The sequence below is a fragment of the Petaurus breviceps genome, unplaced genomic scaffold, assembly GCF_028583685.1.
Source record: "Petaurus breviceps papuanus isolate PSGF00001 unplaced genomic scaffold, PetGlider_PUasm1.0 90977, whole genome shotgun sequence".
NCBI lineage: Eukaryota > Metazoa > Chordata > Mammalia > Diprotodontia > Petauridae > Petaurus > Petaurus breviceps.
The window spans coordinates 59,035,245-59,060,279 of record NW_027187391.1 but is presented as its reverse complement, the minus strand read 5'-3'; the positions used below and the strand labels follow the sequence as shown (position 1 = coordinate 59,060,279).

The 25,035-nt window shown below is 37.2% G+C and overlaps 1 protein-coding gene across 2 annotated transcripts in view; it reads right to left on the bottom strand.

Annotated features, from left to right (window-relative positions):
• Positions 1 to 20,408, bottom strand: part of MMS22L (MMS22 like, DNA repair protein) — a 162,214-nt gene extending 141,806 nt beyond the window's left edge. The window contains exons 1-4 of one of the 2 annotated variants that reach the window (XM_069077189.1): positions 20,272 to 20,408; positions 19,655 to 19,825; positions 16,835 to 16,960; positions 14,103 to 14,149 (exon numbers count right to left, since the gene is read on the bottom strand). In XM_069077189.1, coding sequence (XP_068933290.1) covers positions 14,103 to 14,149; positions 16,835 to 16,960; positions 19,655 to 19,809 — 328 coding nt within the window. In that variant the 5' untranslated portion in view covers positions 19,810 to 19,825; positions 20,272 to 20,408. Of the gene's footprint in view, positions 1 to 14,102; positions 14,150 to 16,834; positions 16,961 to 19,654; positions 19,826 to 20,271 lie in introns of those variants that run through there. The other variant, XM_069077190.1, reaches the window with a different exon arrangement.
• Positions 20,409 to 25,035: the final 4,627 nt, after the last annotated feature.

Below are 25,035 nucleotides of genomic sequence, written 5' to 3'. Positions count from 1 at the left end.
GTGTGTGTGTGTGTGTGTGTGTGTGTGTGTGTGTGTGTGTGTGTGTGAAGTGTCTGAGGCCCGTAACTGAACTCAGGTCCTCCTGACTCCAGGGCCGGCGCTTTACTCACTGCGCCACCTAGATGCCCCAAGGACTGGTCTCTTAATCTAACATTTTTCACATAAAATAAGCAAGTTTTTGAGTATAATCATCACACTCCCAACAACAGTGATAGTTTAATTTCACAAAATAGCAAACAAAACTACATTAAGACATAAGACTTTTAAGTAGTGCTGATTGATTTCTCCTCAGTCTTTGATTCCACAGACAAGAACCATCTATGGACCAAACTGAATAATCTCGGTATAGCTTCTAGGCTATTAAGACTCTTTTCAAAGCCTGCTTTATAACACACCTGCCAGAATTAGAGAATGCAAAGAGAGGTGAAATTCTCATTCTAAAAACTATAAAACAGAGTTGTGATCTCCCACTCCATTCTTAACTTAAATAACTTAGCACAGGATGCTAGCTCTCCAGAGAGAGCAAATGGGAAGACAAGCATCTTCCTCTATACAAATGTTATTTTATCTAAACCTAAGAGCAGCAGTACCTAAGGCTACTCATTAATAATGTTAGAAATAACTTAGTAATATCTATACTAAAACAATAATTGTTGTATTTGGTAGCAGTCACTGAGTAATTTTATTCCAATGACTCAATTTATACAATTGCATGAACTTAATAATTATCTTTTGGGAGCTAATATATCATGGTGAAAAATATAAGGATATAGACCTATTCCAAACTTGGATAGCCATAGTGGGGTTCATTAATGGTCAAGGCAGTCAATTATAAGATACTTTCCCTTAAATTTTAGGTAAAGCAAAATAACTTATTTTCCCCATAAACCATTCTTTCACTCTAATTTTCTTATTTCTATTTATGGTACTACCTTCTCCTAGTCACTGAGGTTCAAAACCTCAGGGTCAACTTGGTACAGTGGACAGAAGGCTGAATTTGGAGTCAGGAAGCTGGATTCAAATTCTAGTTCTGCCACATATGTGACCTTGGCACATCACTTAACTTGTCTAGGTCTGTTTCTTCATCTATAAAATGATGAGATTAGACTTGTTGGCCTCTAAGTTCCCTAACTAGCTATAAATTTAATGAGTGATCTTGGGCCACACTGGCATACCCAGGATGGTTGCTAGCACAGGTTCTTAGATCTGCTTTACTAGGAAATAATGCTGTTTAACAGGTAAACAATCTTTTTAAATTATATTCACTAGTTCAGGGGAAAAGTCAGCACCCTGAACTTCAGAGAAAATAGAAACAGAAAATACAGAGTATATATAAGCAGAAAAATAAAGACCAACAGACAGGCAGGGCTCTGACTGCCTGAATCAAATATAAACTTTACATACAACCCTGGATAAAGAGAGCCTTTACATCTGAGCAGTCAGGGAGCTCTAAACATAGGGCCACTCAGAATCTCCAACAGGGAATTATAAGATCCTTCTCATAATTGAGCCCCCAAAGTAAAATACCAACTCAGAATATATATATAAACTTCTCAGAGCCAGAAGGCATCACAACCCTCTAGACTCAGTGTCTAATTAGAAATTAGCAAAAGATGTGGAAGCCTTCCTACAAGCAAGCCTCTCCTAATCAAGCTTCCCTTAATGGGTTCCACATGAGGCCTATTAACAGGAAGAAAGATCTTGAATTCTATTAACATTGCAGGACTCTTTTCTTTCCCTCATCCACCATCCTACATGCAATTGTTCCCCAGTCCTATGGATTCTGTTTCTACATTACCTCTTACATCTGTCTCCTTTTCTTCATTCACACTAATACCATTCCAGTTCAACCACTCATCACCTCTCATTTGGATTAGTATAATTTTTGCCCCACTAGTATTCCCACTTCCATCTTTCAGATCACAACAAACACAATTCCACTGAAACACAAGTTTGACCATCACTTCCTCCTTCTCCCCATAAATCTTCAATGGCTACCAATAAGATAAAATTCAAACCTCTTGACCAGACACTTAAAGCTTTCTTTAATCTGTTTCAATCTATATTCCCAGTCTTACTTCATGTAATACCCCATCTTGTACTCCTATTTTGGGGACAAAAAGAAGCAAAGCATGGAACAGGAGAAAGACAGTGAAGTCAGAACTCCTGCACCAAAAGCTTCAAAGGAAAATATGAGCTGGTTACAGGCCACAGAGAACCTTAAGAAGCAGATAAGAGAAGTGGAGGAAAAATTGGGAAGAGAAATGAGAACGATGCAAGAAAATTACGAAATGAGAGTCAACAGCCTGACTGAGGAAAATAATACCTTAAAAAATAGACTGACTCAAATGGCAAGAGGCTCAAAAAGGCAATGAGGAGAAGAATGCCTTAAAAAGCCGAATTTGCCAGATGGAAAAAGAATCTCAAAAGCTCAATGGTGAGAATCATTGCTTCAGAATTAGATTGGAGCAAACGGAAGCTAATGACTCTATGAGAAATCAAGATGCTGTTAAACAGATCCAAACAAATGAAAGAATAGAAGGCAAGGTGAAATATCTCATGGGAAAAACCACTAACCTGGAAAATAGATCCAGGAGAGATCATTTAAAAATTATTGGACTACCTGAAAGCCATGATCAAAGTAAGAACCTAGAAATCATCCTCCAGGAAGTTCTCAAAGAAAACTGCCCTGATGTTTTAGAACCAGAGGGCAAAACAGAGGTTGAAAGAATCCACAGATCACCTCCTGAAAAAGATCTCAAAAAGAAAACTCCATATTATAGCCAGGTTCCGGAATTCCCAGATTAAGGAGAGAATATTACAAGCAGCCAGGAAGAAACAATTTTAATATTGTGGGAAACACAATCAGGATAACCCAGGATCTGGCAGCTTCTACACTGAAGGATCGAAGGGCTTGGAATATGATATTCCGGAGGTCAAAGGAGCTGGGATTAAAACCAAGAGTCACCTACCCAGCAGAACTGAGCATCATGTTTCAGGGGAAAATAAGATATCAACTGAGAATTTCTCCAAGTGTTTGAGCAAGCTGTAAGTACCTCTTAAAGAAAAACTTTGACACTATTCACTGCAGTGGTCCAAGGCCATGCAAACTGGTATAATCCATTCTCCAAAGTTATGCTAATATTTCCCATCTGTCAACTAAGCCTAGAAACATTCCTTTCTTATCTCTACTTGTTGAAATCTTTCTTTTCCTTCAAGTATTGACTCTGTGGCACTTCTTTTATAAAGTGTCCAATGCCCCCACCCCACCCCATTCCTAGCCAAAGTTGAAAGGGCTCCCTATCTCCTCAAATGCTACTGAAACATATTGTCTGAATCTCTGCTTTGCTCCAGTCACACCCCACACCTTGAATTAAAATTGTCTAACACATGATAATCGCTGATATTTACATAATGCTACAAGTGCTTCAGTTACATTACCCCACTTGACCCTCACAATAACCCAGTGAGCTTATGCTAGGTCTGGATGAGTTCGAATAATGAATCTGCTGAAGCAGTAACAAGTAGTCACATATATTCTAATTCGTACTTTTTGAAGTCATGATTATGTAAATTATGGCAACTCATTCCAGCCCAATGTAAATAAGCAGTGAGAAATTCAAATAATTCCCCACTTCAGAGGATTCATTATTCCTACTCATCAAGACTCAGCTGTAGGGGGCAGCTAGGTGGCGCAGTGAATAAAGAAAGCACTGGTCCTGGAGTCAGGAGAACCTGAGTTCAAATCCAGACTCAAGACACTTAACACACAAAACTAGCTGTGTGACCTTGAGCAAGTCACTTAACCCCAACTGCCTTCCAAAAAGAAAAAAAAAAGGTTCAGCTACAGATCCTTCCGTGTTATTATCCACAAAAGATTTCCAACAAAACATCTGAGTGGTCAGATCTAAAATCTTTATCTCTATAAAGCAGCAAGAAATATACCAAATAAATTAAAAGAAAAACCATGGGGAAAAAAAGAGGGGAAAGGCAAGACATTCTCACAATAAAATTCCCACAGAAAGCCAGCAGAGACCAAAGAAATGAGTGAGAAATTTTTTAAGAGGCTCTAAATATAATGAACAAATACTAAGGAGTAAAAAATTAAGAGGAAAAAATATCCAGGAGAAGAATGAAGTAATAATGCAATAACTACACCTATAAACCCAGGAAGAACAATGAAAGACCCACAGGAACCCCCAGAGGGATGGAAAAGCCTCATAAAAGAATCGCTTAAAGCTAAACTCAAAAAGAAAATCAACATTTTAGAACAGACGCTGGAAAATGTTTAATGAACAGTGGACATCATCCAAAAAAAGGATCCGAAGTAACTGGAAAATGCAGAGATGCAACAAGAAACACCAGAACCCCCTATAAGGTAGCAAAACTGGGAGAATACATGAAGCCTCTATAGGAGATCAGTGTTTACCAGAGGAGAGAAAATCATGACCATAGAATTAGAGCCTTATTACAGGCCATTTACGATAAGTCCTTTATTTTACATATGAGGAAACTGAGGTCCACGTAAATTAAATGGCTTGCTAAAGGTTTCAGTTAGCAAGGGGCAAGGCTGGGCTATGAATAAAGGTGCTCTGATTCCAAATCCTACAGTCAGAAATGGGTCACATACCAAAGAATGTCAATCCAAATCATCAAAATTCATTCATAAACAAGAAATGAGGGGCAGCTAGGTGGCACAGTGAATAGAGCCCTGGCCCTGGAGTCAGGAGGACCTGAGTTCAAATCTGACCTCAGACACTTAACACTTGCTAGCCTTGTGACCTTGGGCAAGTCACTTAACCCCAACTGCCCTGCCTTCTCCCTCCAAAAAGAAAAAAAAAAGAAATGAAAGGTTAAAATGATATGATGAAAAGCAAAGAAAAATGGATTAATTATAAAGTCAAGCATAATTATTTGTTTGTTTGTTATTTTGGTGGGGGGGTTGGTCAGGACCTTTGATTTCATTGGTATAAAGAGAACCCAGAGAACTCTCCATCAATGAAGAGCTGCATTTTCTCTGCATCTCAGTCTTAGAGAGTTACTGGAGCCAAAGGGAGTTTAAGTCATTTACCTAGGGTCATACATGTGGGATGTGTCAGAGATACGACTAGAACATAGGTCTTAATGACTCTGAGGCTAGTTCTCTATCTGCTACAATAAATTGCCTCCAGAGTATGATAGATACTTACTATATGGAGGAAACACAATATTTTTCAATAATTCCTACTAAGAAAACCAGATTCCCTCCAGTTAACTTTCAATGGGTCATTGAAGCAAGACTAGTAGTCTAGGATATTCAGGAAAAATGCTCTCAACAAGGTGAGATGAAGGGGAAACTGTGTATCTGTAAATCAGGATGTCTCAAGTGAAAGTCACTCATACAAAAAGGTAAGGGTAGAAACAGATACTTTGCAGAAAGAGGAGAGAAAATACAGAAGTAGAAAGAAGACTATATTACAGGACTGGATAGGGTATTGCTTTCTTAACCACTCTTACTTACAAACAAGGCTATGGTAGGGAAGCAAGGAGGGATATCTGACTTGAGGAGTAGGGAGGGAACTGCTCAAGCCAAACAAGAAATAGATACTTAAGGAAGATTGGGGAAAAAAAAGTAGAGGAGATAAATGCAGTGATTTGGCTATGAGTTGGGAGGAAGGAAGATACTAGAATTTTAACTTTCCAAGCAAACTGCAGATAATTAGTGCTGACTTTTTAAAAAGTGAGACAATATTAACAAGACTGAGTAAAGGAGGAAAAAAAAACCCTTAACAACTCTAATTTTAAATGTCAAGGAATAAAACTCATCCATAAAACAGAAATGGGTCAGAATGGATTAGAAAATGAAAGTCAACCATGTGTTGCATACAAGAAATACACTTTAAGTATAAGGATTCATATACAGTTAAAAGGAAAAACTACAGTTGAATTTATTACATTTTAGTAAAATACCTTAAAGCAAGGGTTGCAATAATGATTTCAAGACAAGCTAATGGTAAAAATTATACATACATATGTAGACACACATATAAATATATGTGTGCATTTTTATACCAGATACACATATACATGCTGTCAAGAGAAACAAGGTTGAAACAGACTTCCTCTCAGCAAAAATAAATGAAGGAATGCAGGTGAGAGATGAGGCACAACACATTGTCAGACATGGTCAACACACTCATTTCTTTTGCTTAATTATACTTCTTTGTTACAAGAGAAGGTCTTATGGGGGAGGGAGAAACCCAGTGGAGAGCAAAAATGGCACTGATAAAAAATTTTACTTAAAATTATTTCTTAAAAATGAAATTAAAATAAGAGAGACAGACCAGGAAAGCTATATTATTGTCATGGACAAGGAAGTAATTTCAATATTAAATGCATATGCATAAAATAGCATAGTACCTAAACAGACAAAGTAAAAACTAACTGAAATAGCCTTTTGGGGGATTTTCCTGTCTCAAAGCTCTCCAATCCATCCTTCATAAAGCTGCAAAAGCAAAAACCCCAAAACACCAGTCTGACCTTATTACCCTCTCACTTAATAAACTTCCACAGCTTCTTATTACCTTCCTCCAGATCATCCACAAAACCCTCTGTTTGGCTTTTCAAGATCTTCACAACCTGGTCCCTTCCTACCATTCTAGTCTTTACACTTTGCCCCTATCACATTCTTTGAGATTCGGCAACAGTGTCCTCTTGCCATTCTTGTGGCATGATATTCGGCCTCTCCATTCTGTGCACTTTCACTTCCGCATTTCTCGAATGTTCTCCCTTGCCCCCTTCGCCCCTACCTTCCCTGGCTTCCTTCAGGACGTGGTTCAAACTCCCGCTTTCTGCAGAAGGCTTCTATCCCTTGCTCCTCTGAAGGTTAAGTCCATCAGCGCTGTATGTATCTTGTATTTACATAGTTACTTGAATGTTTTCTTTGCCATGAGTGCTGTTTTCTTGAATACAGACAATGTATTTTTGCCTTTCTTTGTATGCTTAGAGCTTAGTATATTCCCTTAATCAGCTTAATTAATTAAATTCCCTTAATAAACTCACACTGACTGCCAACTGACCCGACTGCAAAAAGACTTAAAAAGAAAAAAAAATTATTAATCTAAAAAGAAAGTTGAAGAAACTTGTTACCACAGATTATTGGAGACAATCAAGCAGGGATATTAAGGAGTATATTTTTTAGCCCTTGACATATCTTTATGAAATGGGATAAAGTACTTATAAGTAAAATTTAAATATTTAGAAAGAGGAAACATATCCTTTATAGAACAGAAATAAACACTGGAATCAATAAAGTAACCAACAAGAATTTTAAAGGGAAATGAAATGTTATCCCAAATAGTGAGTGATCAAAGGATTAATATCAGAAAAAATGTCAACAATAATGTCAACAAAATTTAGGAGATACAGCTAATGCTGTCCTTAACGGAAAATTTCTCTCTCTGCACATGTTAATAGAAGAGAATGTAAGGTCCTTGAAGTCAGCAACTATTTTATATTTGTCTATGTATCCCCAGCACCTACCACAGTGCCTAAATATCCTTCAATATCCAAGACAACTATTCTTGCTTCAATACAACATAGGCACTTAATAAATTCTAGCTGACTGAGCAAAAGAGAGGATTTATTAACTGTGGATGCAACTAAGAGAAAAATCAACAAAACAGCAGAACTAAAATAAACTAGAAAACTTGAAAATCATCAAGAACTATAATATAAATATATATCAAGGAATGAAATAGATGAATTTACAAATATAAAAATACTCAGATTAACAAACTACAAAATCAGATACCATCAAAAAGGTATACTGAACAAGCCATAAATGAACTCCCAAAGAAAAAAACTTAATCCAGATGGGATTTTCAGATGAATTTCATAAAGCATAAATATAAAGCCTAATAATTCCTATGCTTTACAGTTTATACACACACACACACACACACCCCATTTCTATTTTATAGATGAGAAAACTAAGGCTTAGAGAGTAAAAATATAAATTACCCAGATTAATAGAAGAAATAAAACAACCCAATCTTAGAAAAAGAAAGTGTGTTCAAGTCATCAATGAACTTGCTAAGAAAAAATTCCCAGGACCAGATGGACTCATAAGTGAATTCTACCAAATATTTAAGAAACAATTAATTCCAATACTATATAAAATATATGGAAAAACTGGCAAGAAAGGAGTCCTACCAAATTCCTTTTACAACACAGAAAAACCTAGAAACATGTACATGAACTGATGCATAATGAAGTGAACAGAACCAGGAGAACATTGTATGCAGTAACAGCAATACTGTTCAATGAAGAACTGTGAATGACTTACCGTGTTTCCCCGATAATAAGACACTGTCTTATTATTTTTTTGGACAGAAAAACACCAGAGGGCTTATTTTCAGGGGAGGGCTTATTTTAATGAACATTGACATCAATTTTAATAAACAGGTAAATGTGAACAAAAAAATGTACCTTTATTCAATAAGCAAATCACTGGGGAAGAACAGGATGACGCGCTCACTGCTGCAGCTCTGATTGGATGCAGCAGGGAGCGCGGTGTTTCGCGGGGGGGGGGGGGGGAACAGTGCATACAGAGGGTACCGTAATGTAGTGTGTAGCGCAGGGGATCACCTTCACTACAGTAGCAATCTCAATAGGGCTTATTTTTGGGGAAGGGCTTATTTTAGAGGAATCTTACACAGTAAGGGGAGGGCTTATTTTCGGGACAGGTCTTATTATCCGGGAAACACAGTAGCTATTTTCAGCAATACAATGATCCAAGACAATCCCAAAGGACAAATGATGAAGCATACTATCCACCTCCAGATAAAGAACTGAAATTGATTGAATACAGACTGAAACATGCTATTTTTCATTCTTTCATTTGAGTCTTCTTACATAAAATGACTAATACAGAAATGTTTTACATAACTGCATATGCATAACCTCTATCTGACTGTTTACTGTCTCAGGAAGGGTGGAAGAGAGGGATGAAAGAAGGGAAAGAAGTCGGAACTCAAAACTTTAAATAAAAATGTTCAAAAATTAAAGAAAAAAAGATTTATAGTGTGGCACGACCCCCTACATCATGATTTAACTATACAAATAATCTCTAAGACATACAACAAAGCATTTCTAAGGTTTTGTTGAACTTTTCAGAATGTCAAATTCAAAGACGTTGCAGGGAGGGTTTTTGTTTTAGGTACTGGTTAGACCAGTGATATGTCAGTCCCCTTCTAATTCTGACAATCTATGATTTTAAGTCTGAATCCAAAGTCTGATAACATGCCCAAGGCTGCAATAATCACTCAGAAATGAGCTGCCTGTCATGTCTTACTGCTTAATTCAAACAAACTGTTTTGTAGAGTTCCCATTTTATTCATTTTATAAGAAAGATAAATTAACTCCATAAATAATGTTGTCTACATAAATAAAACTTGCCTGGTTATACAAACACTGATCAGGTACTGAAAAACAACAACATCTGTTATAATGTGAATGATCAATATGAACTTTTAAGATTTATTTTTATTAAAAGGGGGAAAAGTTCCTTAAAATTACAAATTGTGCTGATTGATTAGTCAATGAAACTACATAAATAGTTCATTAAAAGATCACAAGAACAAGAATTTCTATACATTAACTTCATACCCAGCATGAAGATATTTGACAATATGGTAAATTCTGAACAAATGAAAATTAACAATTTTTTTTAAAAGATACTAAAAAAATTTACACTTATAGAACCCTATTTATAGAAGTAGGATTAGAAGAGTTGGTTTGAGCCCTCTCTCTTTCACTTACTTACTAGCTATGAGATTTTGCCTTTAAGCTTCTGTTCCCTTGTCTTAAAATGGGGAAAATAATACATTTTACTAACCTCTCTGCTTTGAGGATCAAATGAGATAATGTAGGTAAAAAGTTTTGTATACTCTAACACTCTTCACAAAGATGCCTCACAGGGACGTGTAACCAATGCCAGCAAAGGTGCTACCATTTTGTAAAGGCTTCAAAATAGACTTCCTGCTCCCAAGAATGAGCCAACCTAAGAATGGAGAGGCTCATTTCCAGTATGTAATCACTTGGCAATTAATGTTTCATTAAGTCCCTTGGCCTTTTGTAGTCCCCTTCCATTTCTGCAGCGGCAGAAGCAGAATGGTCAAAAAAGTAATAGAGAGGGGTGGCCAGGTGGCTCAGCGAGTAAGAGCACCAGCTCCAGTGTTGGGATGACCTGGGGATTGAATCTGGGCTCAGATACTTAGCATCCACCCAGAAACACCTGGCCATGTAACCTTGAGCAAGTTAATTAACCCCCGATTGCTTAAAAAAAAAAAAAAAGAGAATGACAAGAATTACAGTTTGGGGTTTTAAAAAAAAAAAATTCCTCAATGTGAGATCCTTGTCCAATGACCAAAGAGTGGACATACAACTAAACGGAGAGTCAAAATCATGTTAATGTTGATATTCTTACTATAAATTAAACCAGAAAACAAAAGCAAATAGACACTAAATGGAAAGATAATGCATTGGTTTTCCTAGGAATGACTGATAAGAAATCCTGAAGTTGGGTTGATCCTATACCTAAAAATAACAAGATATATCTTTTCATGGAACACTTGGTTAACACACATTGCAGTGCCCATGAAAAGCAGTTGCAAAACTCCCTAATAAAAATAATTATAGAGTAGAGTATTAACATGTATTACAGAGTTTGGGGAGGTAGGAAAAAAGTCTGTGAAGAGCTTAAAACTCTCTAAATCAAATCAAAATGACTTTTTAATATTTGCTGGCTTCAATGCAAAAAGTGGGCACAATGAAACATTCTGGAAAATATAGTTCAGAAATTAAAAAAATATGACAGGTCAAAATCTTTTAGACTAAAAAGAAGCCTCAAGTCTACACATCAGGAATACTGTCTTCAAGAAGAGGGTTAACAGGTCCTGGACATGGCAACCACTATATAACAACACACACACACACACACATACAATTTTAGCAAACAGTAAATGACTAGTTACTGATGTGCAAGTCATTTATAAATCAGTTGTCTTTGTAGTCAGGTCCCCAAGTCTCTCTTTGAAATAGAGTTCCTTCTTTTTATCCTGAATATTCTTCCAGTGATGCTGCATGGTTCTGACTCATGAAACACCAGCTTCTAAAGAATTAAGAGTTGCAGGGCGCATACACAAAAAGCAACAGAGACATGTGTAATATCTTATCAAAGAAAAACAGAAGAAAAAGCAAAGTTAAGGGAAAACAATCAAAGATGAGCCACAAGGAAGGGGAGTGGACTGGCCATATAACAAGTGCAAGGGATAACAGTCTACTAATACAGTGGGAAGAGATCTGGACATAGGATCCCACTGTGTTGGGAAGACATGGACAAGAAGTGCCAAGAATGACAGGATATGAATGGGTTTTCATCTGTGGGAGGAATCAGCCACATCAATGAGCTCAGAGTTCACCATTACATGCAGATAGGGCACTGGATTTGGAAACAAACAGACCTTAAATTAAATTCAAACTCCAGCACACACTAAACTATGTGACACTGGGCAAACTACTTAAACTCACAGTGCCTCAGTTTCTCCAAATTTAAAATGATAGAGCTTGACTGAATGGCTTCTCAGTTCTCTTTCAGCTTTAAAATTTTTTTTTTGCTTTTTGGAGAGGGGAAGGCAGGACAATTGCGGTTAAGTGATTTGCCCAAGTGTCTGAGGCAGGATTTGGACTCAGGACCTCTTCCTGACTCCAGGGCCAATATGCTCTATTAACTGTGCCACCTAGCCACCCTGCTTTCAGCTTTTAAGTTATGTATGATCTTATGAAGTTTCAAAGAATTTGCAATAATTCTTGTTGCAACTATTTTTGATGGGTAGCAAGTAGAGAAGATAGTTTTAAGAGCTTGAAGTTAACAGCTAGCTCTAAGTCCTTCTCTTCTCTTATTCCTTTATTATTTTTCCAGAATTCAAAAAAGGCCCTTAGTTCATAAGATCATTATATCACTTGGTCCAAGAGTCTATTTAAAAGAGGTACGAAATCACTGTTTTTTAATAATAAAAAATTAGAATAAAAAGAAATATATGCCTTCACCATTAAGAGGAAAAGCATTTTTCTCCAACAAATGGAATAAATTATTAGAGACCAAGTCATAGGCTGGATTATATAAAGATAGAGGTTTTGCAATCAAAAGGAATACCATTAAAAGTAAAAGAAAAATACTGATGAGGAAAATTTTTTTCAATAAATACATCTGATGAAGATCTGGAATTCCATAATAAGTAGCCGCTACACATCTATATGACACACTCCCTAGCAGATCAATTGTCAAGGAATGAACAATTTTCTAAGGAAGAAATATAAGCCATTAATAATGAAATGAATAAAAAGCCCAAATTCTCTAATACTCAGGAAACCATAACTAGATGACCTTAAGATATCACATTACAGATACTAGAATAGCAAAAATTGTAAAAACCTACAAATTGACAGGGCTACGGGGAACTGGATGTTCTAATACACTGCTGACAGGAAAGTAGTCTAGTAAACACCTTTTGAAGCACAATGTAGCAACAAGCAAATCAGAAAATTGATCAAATCCCTTAACTTAGATTCCATTGCTAAGAAGGACCTTATCCTAAAATATCAAGAGAAGGAGGAAAAAAGGGCCTATCTGTAGAACATATTCATAGCTATTTGATTTAAAATAGAAAAAAAAATTGCAAACAACTGATGTGCTTAGTTATTATAGAATCTTTCTATTATTATGATATAAAGATCGCTACCACCCACTGTAGGTATATCTATAACATGGACAATTCATGTTTAAATACAGAAATTTTGCAGTACTGCCTTCCTCCCAACCTGAATGAAATAAATAATTTGTGAAATCATGAAAATAACAATTTTTAAAATTATTTTTACCTTTTTTTTTTTTAACTATTTCAAGACAAGTCATAAAGCATTTTTTAAAGCACCTACACTATGCCAGGTACTCTGCTAAGCACTAGAAATACAAAGAAAGATCAAAAGACAATAATAAAATAAAAAAACAGTCTTCATTTCAATGATTTGTATTATCTTCAGTGATACACCTTCTAATGATGAAAATCACATCCTTTCTACATCTTAATGGAAAGTTTTTGTGAATCACTGTGTCTAAAAAACAAATCGCACCGAGGCCAAACTGAAGATGTACCTCTCTAAATTTGGCTAGGCTAGTCTCCAAATAAGAAATATGCTCAAAAAAAACCCTGAATTCTGAACCTTTCCAATGTGCTAAGACATGCCAGAGTTTTCATCCCACAGGTCTGGTCTCAGACAACTTTGATTCCTACTACATTCCATGATGACGTATAGAGGTAAAGTTGTAGTAAGAGGGTCTATTCTATATTTAAAAAAGGACCCAACTTTTTCTGCTATTTGCTTTTATGGGAAACAGTAGAAGAGAACTATTTTATGCAATGGCTAAATAATTTGCCCTTCTATTCCCTATTCTTCCTTACCTCATCAATTGTCCCAACTACTTTTGCTCCTCAAAACTGAACTATATCCCCTACCAAAATAAAAGATCCAGAGAAAATTAAAAAAGAAAACTGATTTAAGACAGTATGTGCATGACATTTCCAACATCTCCTAGATGCAGACAGATTAATGCAGTGGATTGAGCACCACGTCAGGAGTCAGAAAGATTGAGTCCAAACTCAGTCTCAGACATTGGCTAGCTGCCTAACCCTAGGCAAGTCACTTAAGCTCTACATGCCTCTATCTTTAAAATGGAAATAATAATAATATTTATCTTTCAGAGTTGTTAAGTTATTTGTAAAGTACCTGGCCCATTGTTGGTGCCAAATAAATTATTCCCTCCCACATCCCCTCCTTCCCTTCCTTGCTTCCTTCCTCTAAGTTGAACAAACTTTTTTTATTTGCTTTTTCACAACAGAGAAACTACTTATCAGTTCTATTTCTTTTTTTGGTTCTCCAAACTGAGAATGGGAATTCCATTACTTTATTATAACAAAACCACAATGTGAAAAAAATCTAGAAATCCTATATTATTGAACAGTAATGACTTCTGCTATATTTAAAATACATTTTAAACTTACCCAAATCACTGGTGGTCTGTAATGTTTCTAATTTGTAAATTTGTTGCCTGTTTTAAATAAAAGGAAAGTCAGTACAGGTAGTTTATATGATAGAAAGGCCATCTTGCACACATTTCCAAATATAATACTACAGACTACAGTTTCTCTTATGTTTATATCAGAATTTTCCTTCTGAAACATTTTAAATGAATATCTCATAAATTCAGAGTGCCTACTGAGTATTTGGAGAACACAAGCAGTGTGTGATCCTCAAAGGGTAATTTCAGATACTGAAGTAATGAAGTTTTTCTATAAGATAAAGAATTTTCTCTTTCAACTCACATTCTGGCCTTCTCAGATATTCTAATAAAAATTCAAGGTACAAAAAACTGTAACATCATTTCATTTTAGTGCCAAAAGGGAGTTAAATATGAGATCATGTTTGTTCTGAATTTGCCTACAAAACTTTTACACACCAAATAATGAAACAATAAAACATTTAAATAACAAGTGTACAGTGAGAAGCACTCAGGTATAGTGGATAAAAAATCAGCTGTCAGGAAGAAATAGGCTCAAGTCTTGCTCCTCTTATATACTGGCTACATGACCATGAATTAAAGTCACCCAATTTCTCAGTACACTAACCAACTCTCTCAGTTCAGCAGTTACAGGTGATATGCATTCCTGCAAAGTTTCCACATCATTTGATAATGAGGTCTCGAACTAAATAGGACAGTATATATAATAATGCAATCAGAACTCAAAAAAGGGAAATATCAAGGGGGGCTGGCGTTTTTTGATCACATAATAACAACAAGAGTTTATTACATATATAAATATAGCTCTTTAAAATTTCCAAATACTCTTCATACATTAACTCCTTTGGGATCCACAACAATCACCCTCTAAAATAGGCTCTAGGGGTATTATTATAACCACTTTGTAGATGAAGAAGTAAGAGAATTTATGTGACTTGCCCATGTTTACATAGCACTTAAGTATGGAAGCCATGATTGTTATGGGAATGGGAAGATCATCCCTGACCCTAGGCCCTTTGATGGGCTTAAGTGACACTGAGAACCTTCCTTGATTTGAAAATATACTCTGCCCCCTGATAGGCTGAGTGTAGTAGCCTGGAGCCTGTGGAGAGAGGCTTATTTTTCAGGAACTCCCACACCTTGGTACTTTGTGATTGGACAGTGGGTCAAGAGGGTTGTGATATTCTCTGAGGCAGGAGAAGGCTATATATACCCTGATGTGGGGTTTTGCTTTGGGGCTCACTTTGAGAAGAGTTGTATGATTTGACCAGACAAGACTCTGGGCAGCCACTGAGCTCCCCAGCTTTGAAAACCAGATGTTGGTGCTTCCCTCTCTGGTAACTGACTAGGTATAGATGTAATAGTCAGACAGTTGGAAGCCTGTCTGCTGATGTTTCTCTGTATTTGTTGTCTGCTTATAACTTGTTTGTAGTTCGGGGTGCTGACCTTTTTCCCCTGAACCAGGTAAATGACATATGTTTAATTAAAGCAAGATTGTTTACCCATTTTGAGTTGCTTTCCTTTAAAAAAGCAGATCTAAGAACCTGTGTTGGGAGCCACCCTGGGTATGGCTAGGGTGCTTGCTGCTACAAGGATCAACACCCAGATATTCCTGAATGGGTTCAGCTTTCTATCTACCATATAAGCTGCCACTTAAAGAACTACTAACTTGGGGCAGCTAGGTGGCACAGTGAATAGAGCACCGGGCCTGGAGTCAGGAGGATCTCAGTTCAAATTCAGCCTCAGACACTTAACACAAAACCAGCCATCTGATCTTGGGCAAGTCACTTAACTCCAACTGCCCTACCTTCCCCTGCTCCAAAAAAGCAAAAAAAACAAAACAAACAAAAAAAACATACTAACTTAAGATATCAAAGCTTGACACTTCTCAGCTCCCATTTCAGTTCTACTTACCTTATAATAACTACAACAGTCAATCTGTCTATAAAATCCTCTCATTCCATCACTTTGCTCCATAGAAACAACCTTAACCCAGGTCTCCTAGAATAATCTCCCATATGCAGAAAAGAATTGGACTATTCAGTTCCCTTTTACATATATCAGAAATTCTTTCTTACTATGTGCTTTTGGATGTCACTCTCTTGAACTTTCTACTGTCTTCAACAACTTCAAAGAATTATTAAAGTAGATTTGACATTTTTTTTCACACAACCAGGAAGAGATTTTTGAATTTTAAGTCTAAGCTCCACAAGTCATCAAAAGGGCTCAACATTTAGATAAGCAGAGTGTCTTTTTTAGTTTTCCCCAAACTTTTAGATAATTTAGGGTCATATGATTACAGGAAGGGAATTTAGAAATCACAATCACATATTCTGAAGATAAAAAAAATCAAGACCTGGACAGATGAAGTCATTTACACAATGTCACTTAATTTGTAAAATAGCAAACAAATATAAAAGGCCATAAAAAATAAATTTATTAAGAAACACATTAAAAAGATGATTCAGTCAAATTTACTTTTGTTGGAAAAATGTAGAAGATAAGTAATACAGATCACTGATCTCACAGATGAGACTACTGTACATCTTATTCTTACTTTAAAACATTCAAAAGAAATTCAGTAACTTTCTGGCTTCTAAAGTAAGAGGTTTATCACTACCTGCTTACTAGTGCTACTTCTTCCAACTTCCTAAAAAGAAACTCCCCCCCACCACCACCACACACACACACACACACACACACGCACAAACATACCTGCATAAAGAAAAAAGATCTTTAGAAGAATTCACTAATGCAATCTCAGTAACCCACTGGAAGCCAAAGAGTTCCACTATATCATCTTCAAAGTTGGTTGGTAAAGGGTCCAAGCTAAGCATCAATCTGAAATATGAACATTGGGACTCAGTCACAGCCTTTTGGTATGTAATCAAAATTATTGTGCTACATGTTTTATGACAAAATATTTTTTAATGTATAACAACAATTACTTTACTCAATAACATCATCCTTTCTGTTCCTTGCACACAGCACTCCATCTCTTGAATCCATTTTCACTGCCTATCCTTCATGGGAATGCTCTCCCTCCCCTTCTCTATCTTCTGGCTTCCTTCAAGTCTCATTTAAAGTCTTAAATTTTGCAAGAAGCCTTTCCCAGTCTTCCTTAATTTTAGTGTCTTCCCTCTGAGATTACCCCTAACATCCTATACACATCTTGTTTGTATGTAGCTGTATGTATGTTGTCTCCCCAATACACAGTGAGTTCCCTGAAATAAGGGACTTTTTTTTTTTGCTATCTCTCATGCTTAGCACAATAATTGGCACATGGTAGGCACTTAAATGCTAGTTGATTGACTGACAGACTGACAATAAAACATCTATCATACACCTTCCACACCCAAGGTTCAGGGAGACAAAAATAAATAAAACATGACCCCTCCCCTCAAGTTTATAAAGTATCAGGCAACAAAGTATTCACCTCACAAACTTGTAACAAAACTAATAAAAGTACCCAGGTATAATGTAGAGCGTGGTGGGCTGTAGGTCAATGAATATCTCATAGAAAGTAATTTGCAAGATGTCCCCATGAAGTAATCTTTTAAAAACAGAATTAAGTCACAACACACTCTTTTTTTTTTCTTTTTTTTTAAGCAATTGGGGTTAAGTAACTTGCTCAAGGTTACACAGCCAGGTGTTTCTGGGTGGGTGCTAAGTGTCTGAGCCTGGATTCTGATCCCAGGTCATCCTGACTCTGAGGCTGATGCTCTTACTCGCTGTGCTACCTGGCTGCCCCACAACACACTCTCTTAATTAAGGATGGCAAATCTTGGTCTTGTTAGGAAGTATGTTTGACTTTGAAATCTACATAAAAGTCATTCTGAGCAAAGCCTGTTGAATAAAATGATAGATCACAACAGAATAAATAAATGACAACTATAAAAGGTAACATAGTAAATAAAATAGAGACCCAAGGAAAAAAAATACTTTTTTTAAACTATGGATGCAGGCTAAAATAGATCATTTTGATTTACATAAATTTAAAAAGTTCTTGCACAAACAAAACCAAATCACAAAAATTAGACAGGCAACAGTTAAATAGGAATACATTTTTGCAATTAAGTTTCTCTATTAAAGATCTCATTCCCAAGATATACAAAGAACTGATTCACATTTATAATAAGGGCCATTCTCCAATTGACAAATGGTCAAAGGACATAAACAGGCAATTTTCAAGGGTATATATCTAAGCTATCCCCTAAATGAAAAAAAAATGATCCAAATCACTAATAGAAGACTAAAAATAAAGAGCAACTCTGAGGTTCCACTTCTGGCAAAGATAACAACAACAAAAAAATGATAAATGTTGGAAAGGTTGCAGGAAAACTGTCATTCTGGAAACCAATTTGGAACTGAGCTCTCAAATTCACTAATCCTCTGATCCAGTGATACCACTAATAGACCTATACCCAAAAAAGATCAAAGAAAGAAGGAAAGGATTATACATACAAAAATATTTATAGCAGTTCTTTGTAGTAACAGTGAACTGGAAACTAAAAGGGTACCTGTCAGTTGGGGAATGGCTTAGCAAATTATGGTTATATAAATATAAGAGGATACTATTGTGCTACAAGAAATGAAGACAGGGATGGGTTCAGAGAAACCTTCTAAAACTTGTATGAAATGATGAAGAGTGAAGTGAGCAGAAGCAGGAGAACAATTTATAAGACAACACTGTCAAGGCAAATGAAAAGAACTCTGATCAATGCAGTGATGATGAAGCATGCTACTCCATCTCCTGAGAGAGGTGACTGATTCAAGATAAAGTATAAGAAATGTATTTTTGGACATGACCAATGTGGGAATTTGTTTTGCTTGGCAATGCATTTTTTTAACAAGCGTTTTGTTTTTCAGTAGAGGGGAGGCTGATGTGAGAAAGAGAGAAAATAAATACTTGTTAATGGATAAAAATAAAAGTTCAAAAGAAAAAAAGTTAACAAAGGCGACAAGTTAAATTTTGGGGTTGATAAGTAAACTGAAAGCAATTTCAAAAGAGAACCAAAATGTTGAGCAATGTAAATAGTTTTGTGAAAGTATTACCTTAAAATTCAAAACTCATGTGAATGTATAAATTTCATACTCTTAAAAAAATCATTCATTTTCAAGTTACACATCTTGAAAATAAATGTGAATATATATGAATATATATATACACACATATGTGAATGAAAAAAATTAGGAGGGGAAACTATACCAAAACACAGCAGCCTTCTAAGAAAGTTCCAGTTTAACAACTATATTAATATGCAACTAAGAGAGTCTCAAACCTTCCACCACCAAACTGAGACTATTCAGAAAAGTCCACCTAATGTCAGACCTTGACTGTCCTGACACCTTGAGGATGCTCTCACCAAGAAGCCAAGAGCAGGATTTAAGAGTTATGAGTTGTTTCTTAAGTATAGCAAGAGCAGGACCAAAATCTGGACACCAGTCAATATCATATTCCCATAAAATCTTATCAATTAGCTGTTCACAACAGTCATTAATGAAATGAGGGAGAACAGCGCCCCCAGCTCTTACCTCTTCAGAGATCCACTTGCCAGGTGGGAATCAGGAGAAAAACTTTTCCTTCCATCAGAGGCACAAGAAAAACAAGGGGGTCTACACCATTCCGTCTCCAGCTCCAGCTCCAAACTTTCAGTAATGTATGACGACACCTCGGGGTGGCCATCCATCGCTTACACAAGTTCCCTGAAATAAGTTTCGGGTTGCTGTTGTTTTAAAGCGGCACAAGCGGGCTGGTCTCAAATGCGGGAATGAAAAGTGATAGCAGGGTTTCCAAGAGACTTTCTAAACTGGCTAGGATGGTGACAGGGGCAAGTTCAGCTAGAGGGCAACCTCAGTTTTCTTCCCTGTAAATCGAGTGGTGAAGGGGGTTGCCGCAGACGCCCCAATACCGTCCCTTCCCCCCTTCCTAGGCTAGTAGGACAGGCGGGGATGAAGACAGCAAAAGGAGGAGGGGGAAAAGAAAGCGGGCGGGCAGGCTCGGCCTTTGCGCGTTTCCGGGCCGGGTACCCCCACCTCTTTGGCACAGTTCCCCAGGGTGCTTATCCCGCACAGAGCACAAGGGTCGGGGTGGGGAGGGGAGCCAGGACCTGGCAGCCCTTGGCATGGGGCGAGGTGCGGGGAATCAGTACCTGGCCACCCGGCACCAAGCCTGCCACTCAGCTCAGGTTCAAGGAGTCAGGCCGGAACAAGTGAAATTCCCGCCACCACGCGCCCGCGCGCCCAGGAGGAGGCGGGGCTTAGCTGGGCAATCAGCCCGCCCCAAGTTCTGGCTCTTCTCTGGGCGTCCCGGCCGGGCAGCAGAGAAGACAGGAAGATCTCGCGAGAGCAGGTCTCCCGGGAACGCCATTCTTTCCGACCTTCCCATTGAACAAGAGTGACGACAATCAGTGGGCTGGGGCGGAGCTGCGACTGGAAAGTGAAAGAGTTGCGCGTGCGCACTTACTAATACTACCACCACTTTTTCACGGGGTTACCTGGAGAGTGCCGTGAGAGAACCTTAACCTTAGCACTTCTCGTTACTGCTGTTTTTCAGGCCCCAGTTTCAAGAGTTTTTTTCCTCTTGGACCCTTACTTTTGAAATTTAGGATCATAGATTTAGACCTGGAAAGACCTTGCTCAATGTTCAGTCATTTCAGTCGTGTTCGACTCTTGTGACCCCCATTTGCGGTTTTCTTGGCGATGATCCTGGAGTGCTTTGTCATTTCCTTCTCCAGCCCTTTTTACAGATGAGGAAACGGAGGCAAACGTGGTCAAGTGACTTGTCCAGGCTCGCACAGCTAGTGTCTAAGGTCAGATTTGAACCCAGAATTTTAAAAAGTCTTCCTGGCTCCCAGGGAAGGGATCTCGGAAATCTTCTAATCCAAACTCTCTGCTTTTACAAATGGAGAAACTGAGACCCAGAGAGATGAAGTGACTTGTCCTAGGTACACCTGAGAGTTGAACCTAGGGTTTGTTTGTTTGTTTTGAAGGTCACCTTTTTCTGAGGTAGGTGCTGTGCTAGTAGCCCAGGATACAGAGAAAGGCGAAAACCCAGCCACTGCTCTCAAAAGAGCTTACATTCTAATAAGAGAAAAACGTGTAACTATAAGCAGGTATATATACAATGTAGCCAGGGTAGATGCAAAGTTACCTCAAAAGAAAATACCTGAAGCTGGGAGGGGAGGGGATTGAGGGTACCAAAGGCTTCCTATATGAGACAGAATTTGAACAGACTTCTAAAGGAAACCAAGAAACCTAAGAGATGGAAAATAAGACAATATGTTACTAAAGAGCTGAGGCCATCAGATCCGAGCTTCCTACAAAAGTGAAGTCGGAGATCTGGATTTAAAGGGGGAGAGTGAGGGAGAAGGACACATAACACACAAGTTTCATGTTCTTAAAAAGAATCTATTAAAAAAGAGACTTTCCAGTCTCAGTTCGAAGCAATCACATCTCTTCTTCTTTAGTCAGGCAGTTTTTCCTGGCTATTCTAAATCCACCCTGCTTCAATTCAGTATATTTTCTGGTTTCCCCTCTCTTCAGTATCCTCTGTCCAGCAAACAGAGGATTTGTAAAAGAGGGAGATGTAAATCCCTTGATTATATGAATTAGGATATGAATGAATATCCTCTATTTTGTTGGGGATGGGAGGACAACTGAGTAGGGTTATTGCAGAAGTTACTAATTCCAACTAGTTGATGAAAACTAAGTTCTTTGGAGTCAAATAACTAAGTTTTTTAGCTGATTTCTTAAGCTATCCTCATGTTCATTGTTCTGCCTGGGTTCATGCTGCTTCCATGAACCCATTTCATTAACAGTACAACTTCCTCCATCAGTTCAGACAGAATCTGACAATAGCCTTCTTATCTTGTGATTCTTGTTCTGGTGCTTCCATAAACCCTTTGTAGATGATCTTTTGGGTCTCAACATTTCATGGGTATCAAGGCAACACTTGTCTATTTGTTATCCTTTGCTTTCACTTCATGACAAATCTATCTCCTTTTTTGATCATAGATTTTTAAATGATAAAGTTATAGCCAGAAGGGGACCTAAACATTCATCTAGTTCAACCTTTCGTTTTACACATGAGAAAACTAAGGCCCCAAAGATATTGTGACTTGCTTCAGTGCTCTGTCTCTCTATGTCTTTCTGTCTCACACACACACATACACACACACACACACACACACACACACACAGAGCCAGGATTCAAACATATGTTCTTGGACTCTATTCTTTCCAATGTGCCCATTTTTGCAAGTAAATCGCCTTTGATAACATATTGCAGTCTGCTTAACATTGGTATGCATCTCTCATGTACTATACGCTTTACCTACAATTTTAATTCTTCAGAAGTTGTGGTGCTATTTTATGATTCATAGTCATTTGGCATTATTAAAGAATATTGATGTTAAACAATGCAATTCAACCCATTTTCTTCTTCCTGTTGTGCCCTCCTAATTCTGCCTCTGATTAATCAAATCGTTAAACCCAATACTTAATATTATAAAGTATTATAAAGGATATAATTAGGTATATATTTAATGGAAAGGAATGTTAATAAAATTTTTTGTACTATACCAAAAGTTTCAGAAAAGTCAGTTTTATCCTTTGTAAAAGGCAAATATTCAGTGGAAAGTAACTCTCTTCTTTTGGGTTTCTCCAGAAATGCAGGGACTGCTTAAAGAGAAATTTCTCATAAGCTGCATTTGTGCCTTAACCCCCAAAAGTAATATGTTCACTTTCCTTAACAGATGTATTCCAATTTGCAATCTATTTTGCAGTTTGCAAACTTTTCAATCTATGTATCCAGGTTATAAGGAATAGCTGAGCTAAAAAAGCACAGATAAGTTGCCGCAATAACATCTCATAGATTTGAAGAATGTTAGAGCAAAAATAAAAAAGAGACCTTGGAAACATTTGCAGATGAAGAACTGAGAACCAGAGAAACAATGGAACATAATTGAAAATCACATAGCTAGTTAGTGATGGAGCTAGGACTAGAATTCATGTTTCTTAATTCCCAGTCCAGCATCCTTTCCACTATAGCATATAATATCTCCTTGAGAAATATAGATGAGGTGAAATATAGGTGAGAAAACATGCTCAACCCTTCTCTCCAGACCCCAAATTCCTTTAACTGTATGCTGTGGCATTCGACCCAAGCTTCCCTACCCTTAAAAATTCTGAGCTCTGATTAATTAAACTCATATTTTTCAATGTAGTTGATCTCAAGTAAATATTAGGACAAGGGAACCTAATTCACATTAATGTTAGCCCCTCAGACTTCCCAGAGACATTTGCATTTTTAAGGAGAATGTTACCCAATATAAATGAATCTGTAATTAGGAGCATTCCAGGCATTATGTCAAAGTAAAAATTTTAAAATCCAGTTAATATGGATTTTTTCAAAGTTTCTTTGGAATGCTTATGCCTGGGAGAATTCCTTCCTACATCAGCTCACCTGAGCTATTGCTGCTGTTCCATCCCTCCATTGACCAAAAAAAAAAAAAAAAGAAAGGAAGCTTTTGAAAGAAGGGGGGAAATTGATTCCCTTTTCTTGAAAAGAAATAGTCTCACATCCCGTCCTCTACCCTTCAAAAAGAATCTTCACTTGTAGAATACTGAAGACCAGTGTCAATTGCTTATCAGCTGAGATGAGAAGACAAGCTTTCTTCATTCCTGAGGCAGGAGGAAAAGGAAGACAGACAATGGCATAATAAAGTGGGAGAAGTTGGGGAAAGAGGTATCCCCTAATACTCCTGTTACCAGCTAGAAGGATAATACTGAGAAGGGGTAGTAAAGTGCTATGGCAGAGCAATGGAGTAATTGCAGACTTGAGTGTGGCTGTCCCTGTTGCTAAGAACAAAATTAATATCTAAACTCTTCACCTTTACTATTGCCTTCTCTTGGAAGATCACTGAAGTCTTCAAGAGTCTCAGGGATGGGAGGGGTTGCCAATGGCCTTCAATGAAACTTTTGGTTTCTCCAAACTAATGTATTCACTTATTGTACCTATGGATTGTAGGATAATTAGGGTTTAAAAGCAGCTGAGGGGTAGGCAATTGTGTGTCATGGTAACAGGAAGGAGAGATTGATAAACATGATTAAACCTAGGACATATTTCTCCACAAAATTATGAGGGTTCATAACTAGACTGAAAGAGATGTTATTGATTTGAATATAATGAATGTTTGAGAAATGACTGGCATACTGGGATTTTTAGTTCAGTGGGTCAAGGATTTCCTCTGAGAGCAGTTTGGACTGTTTGAGCCAGAAAGTGGTTGAACTATAAATTAAGAGTATTGAAAAAGATATACAAAGTCTTTTTTTCTGTCTTCAAAGATCTTTTTTAAAAAATATATAATTAATTTATTTTTGGTTTTCAACATTCACTTCCTTAAGATTTTGAGTTTAAAATTTTCTCTCCCTCCTCCCTAAGATGGTGTGCAACCTTATATAGACTCTACCTATATATTCATATTAAACATATTTTCACATTAGTTAATGATGTAAAGAAGAATTAGAACTAATGGGAGGAAACATAAGAAGAAACAAAACAAAATGAGAGCAAATAGTATGCTTCCATTTGAATTCAGACTCCAAACTTCTTTGTCTGGATGTGAATGATATTTTCCATGGTGACTCTTTTGGATTTCTCTTATATTCTTGCATTGTTGAGAAGAGCAAAGTCTATCAAAGCCAGTCATCACACAATGTGGCTGTAACTGTGCACAATGTTCTTGTGGCTCTGCTCATTTTACCTAACATCAGTTCATATAAGTCCAGATTTTTCTGAAGTTTGCCTGCTCATCATTTCTTATAGCACAATAGTATTCCATTACATTCACACACCACAACTTGTTCAGCTATTCCTCAATTGGTGGGCATTCCCTCAATTTCCAATTCTTTGC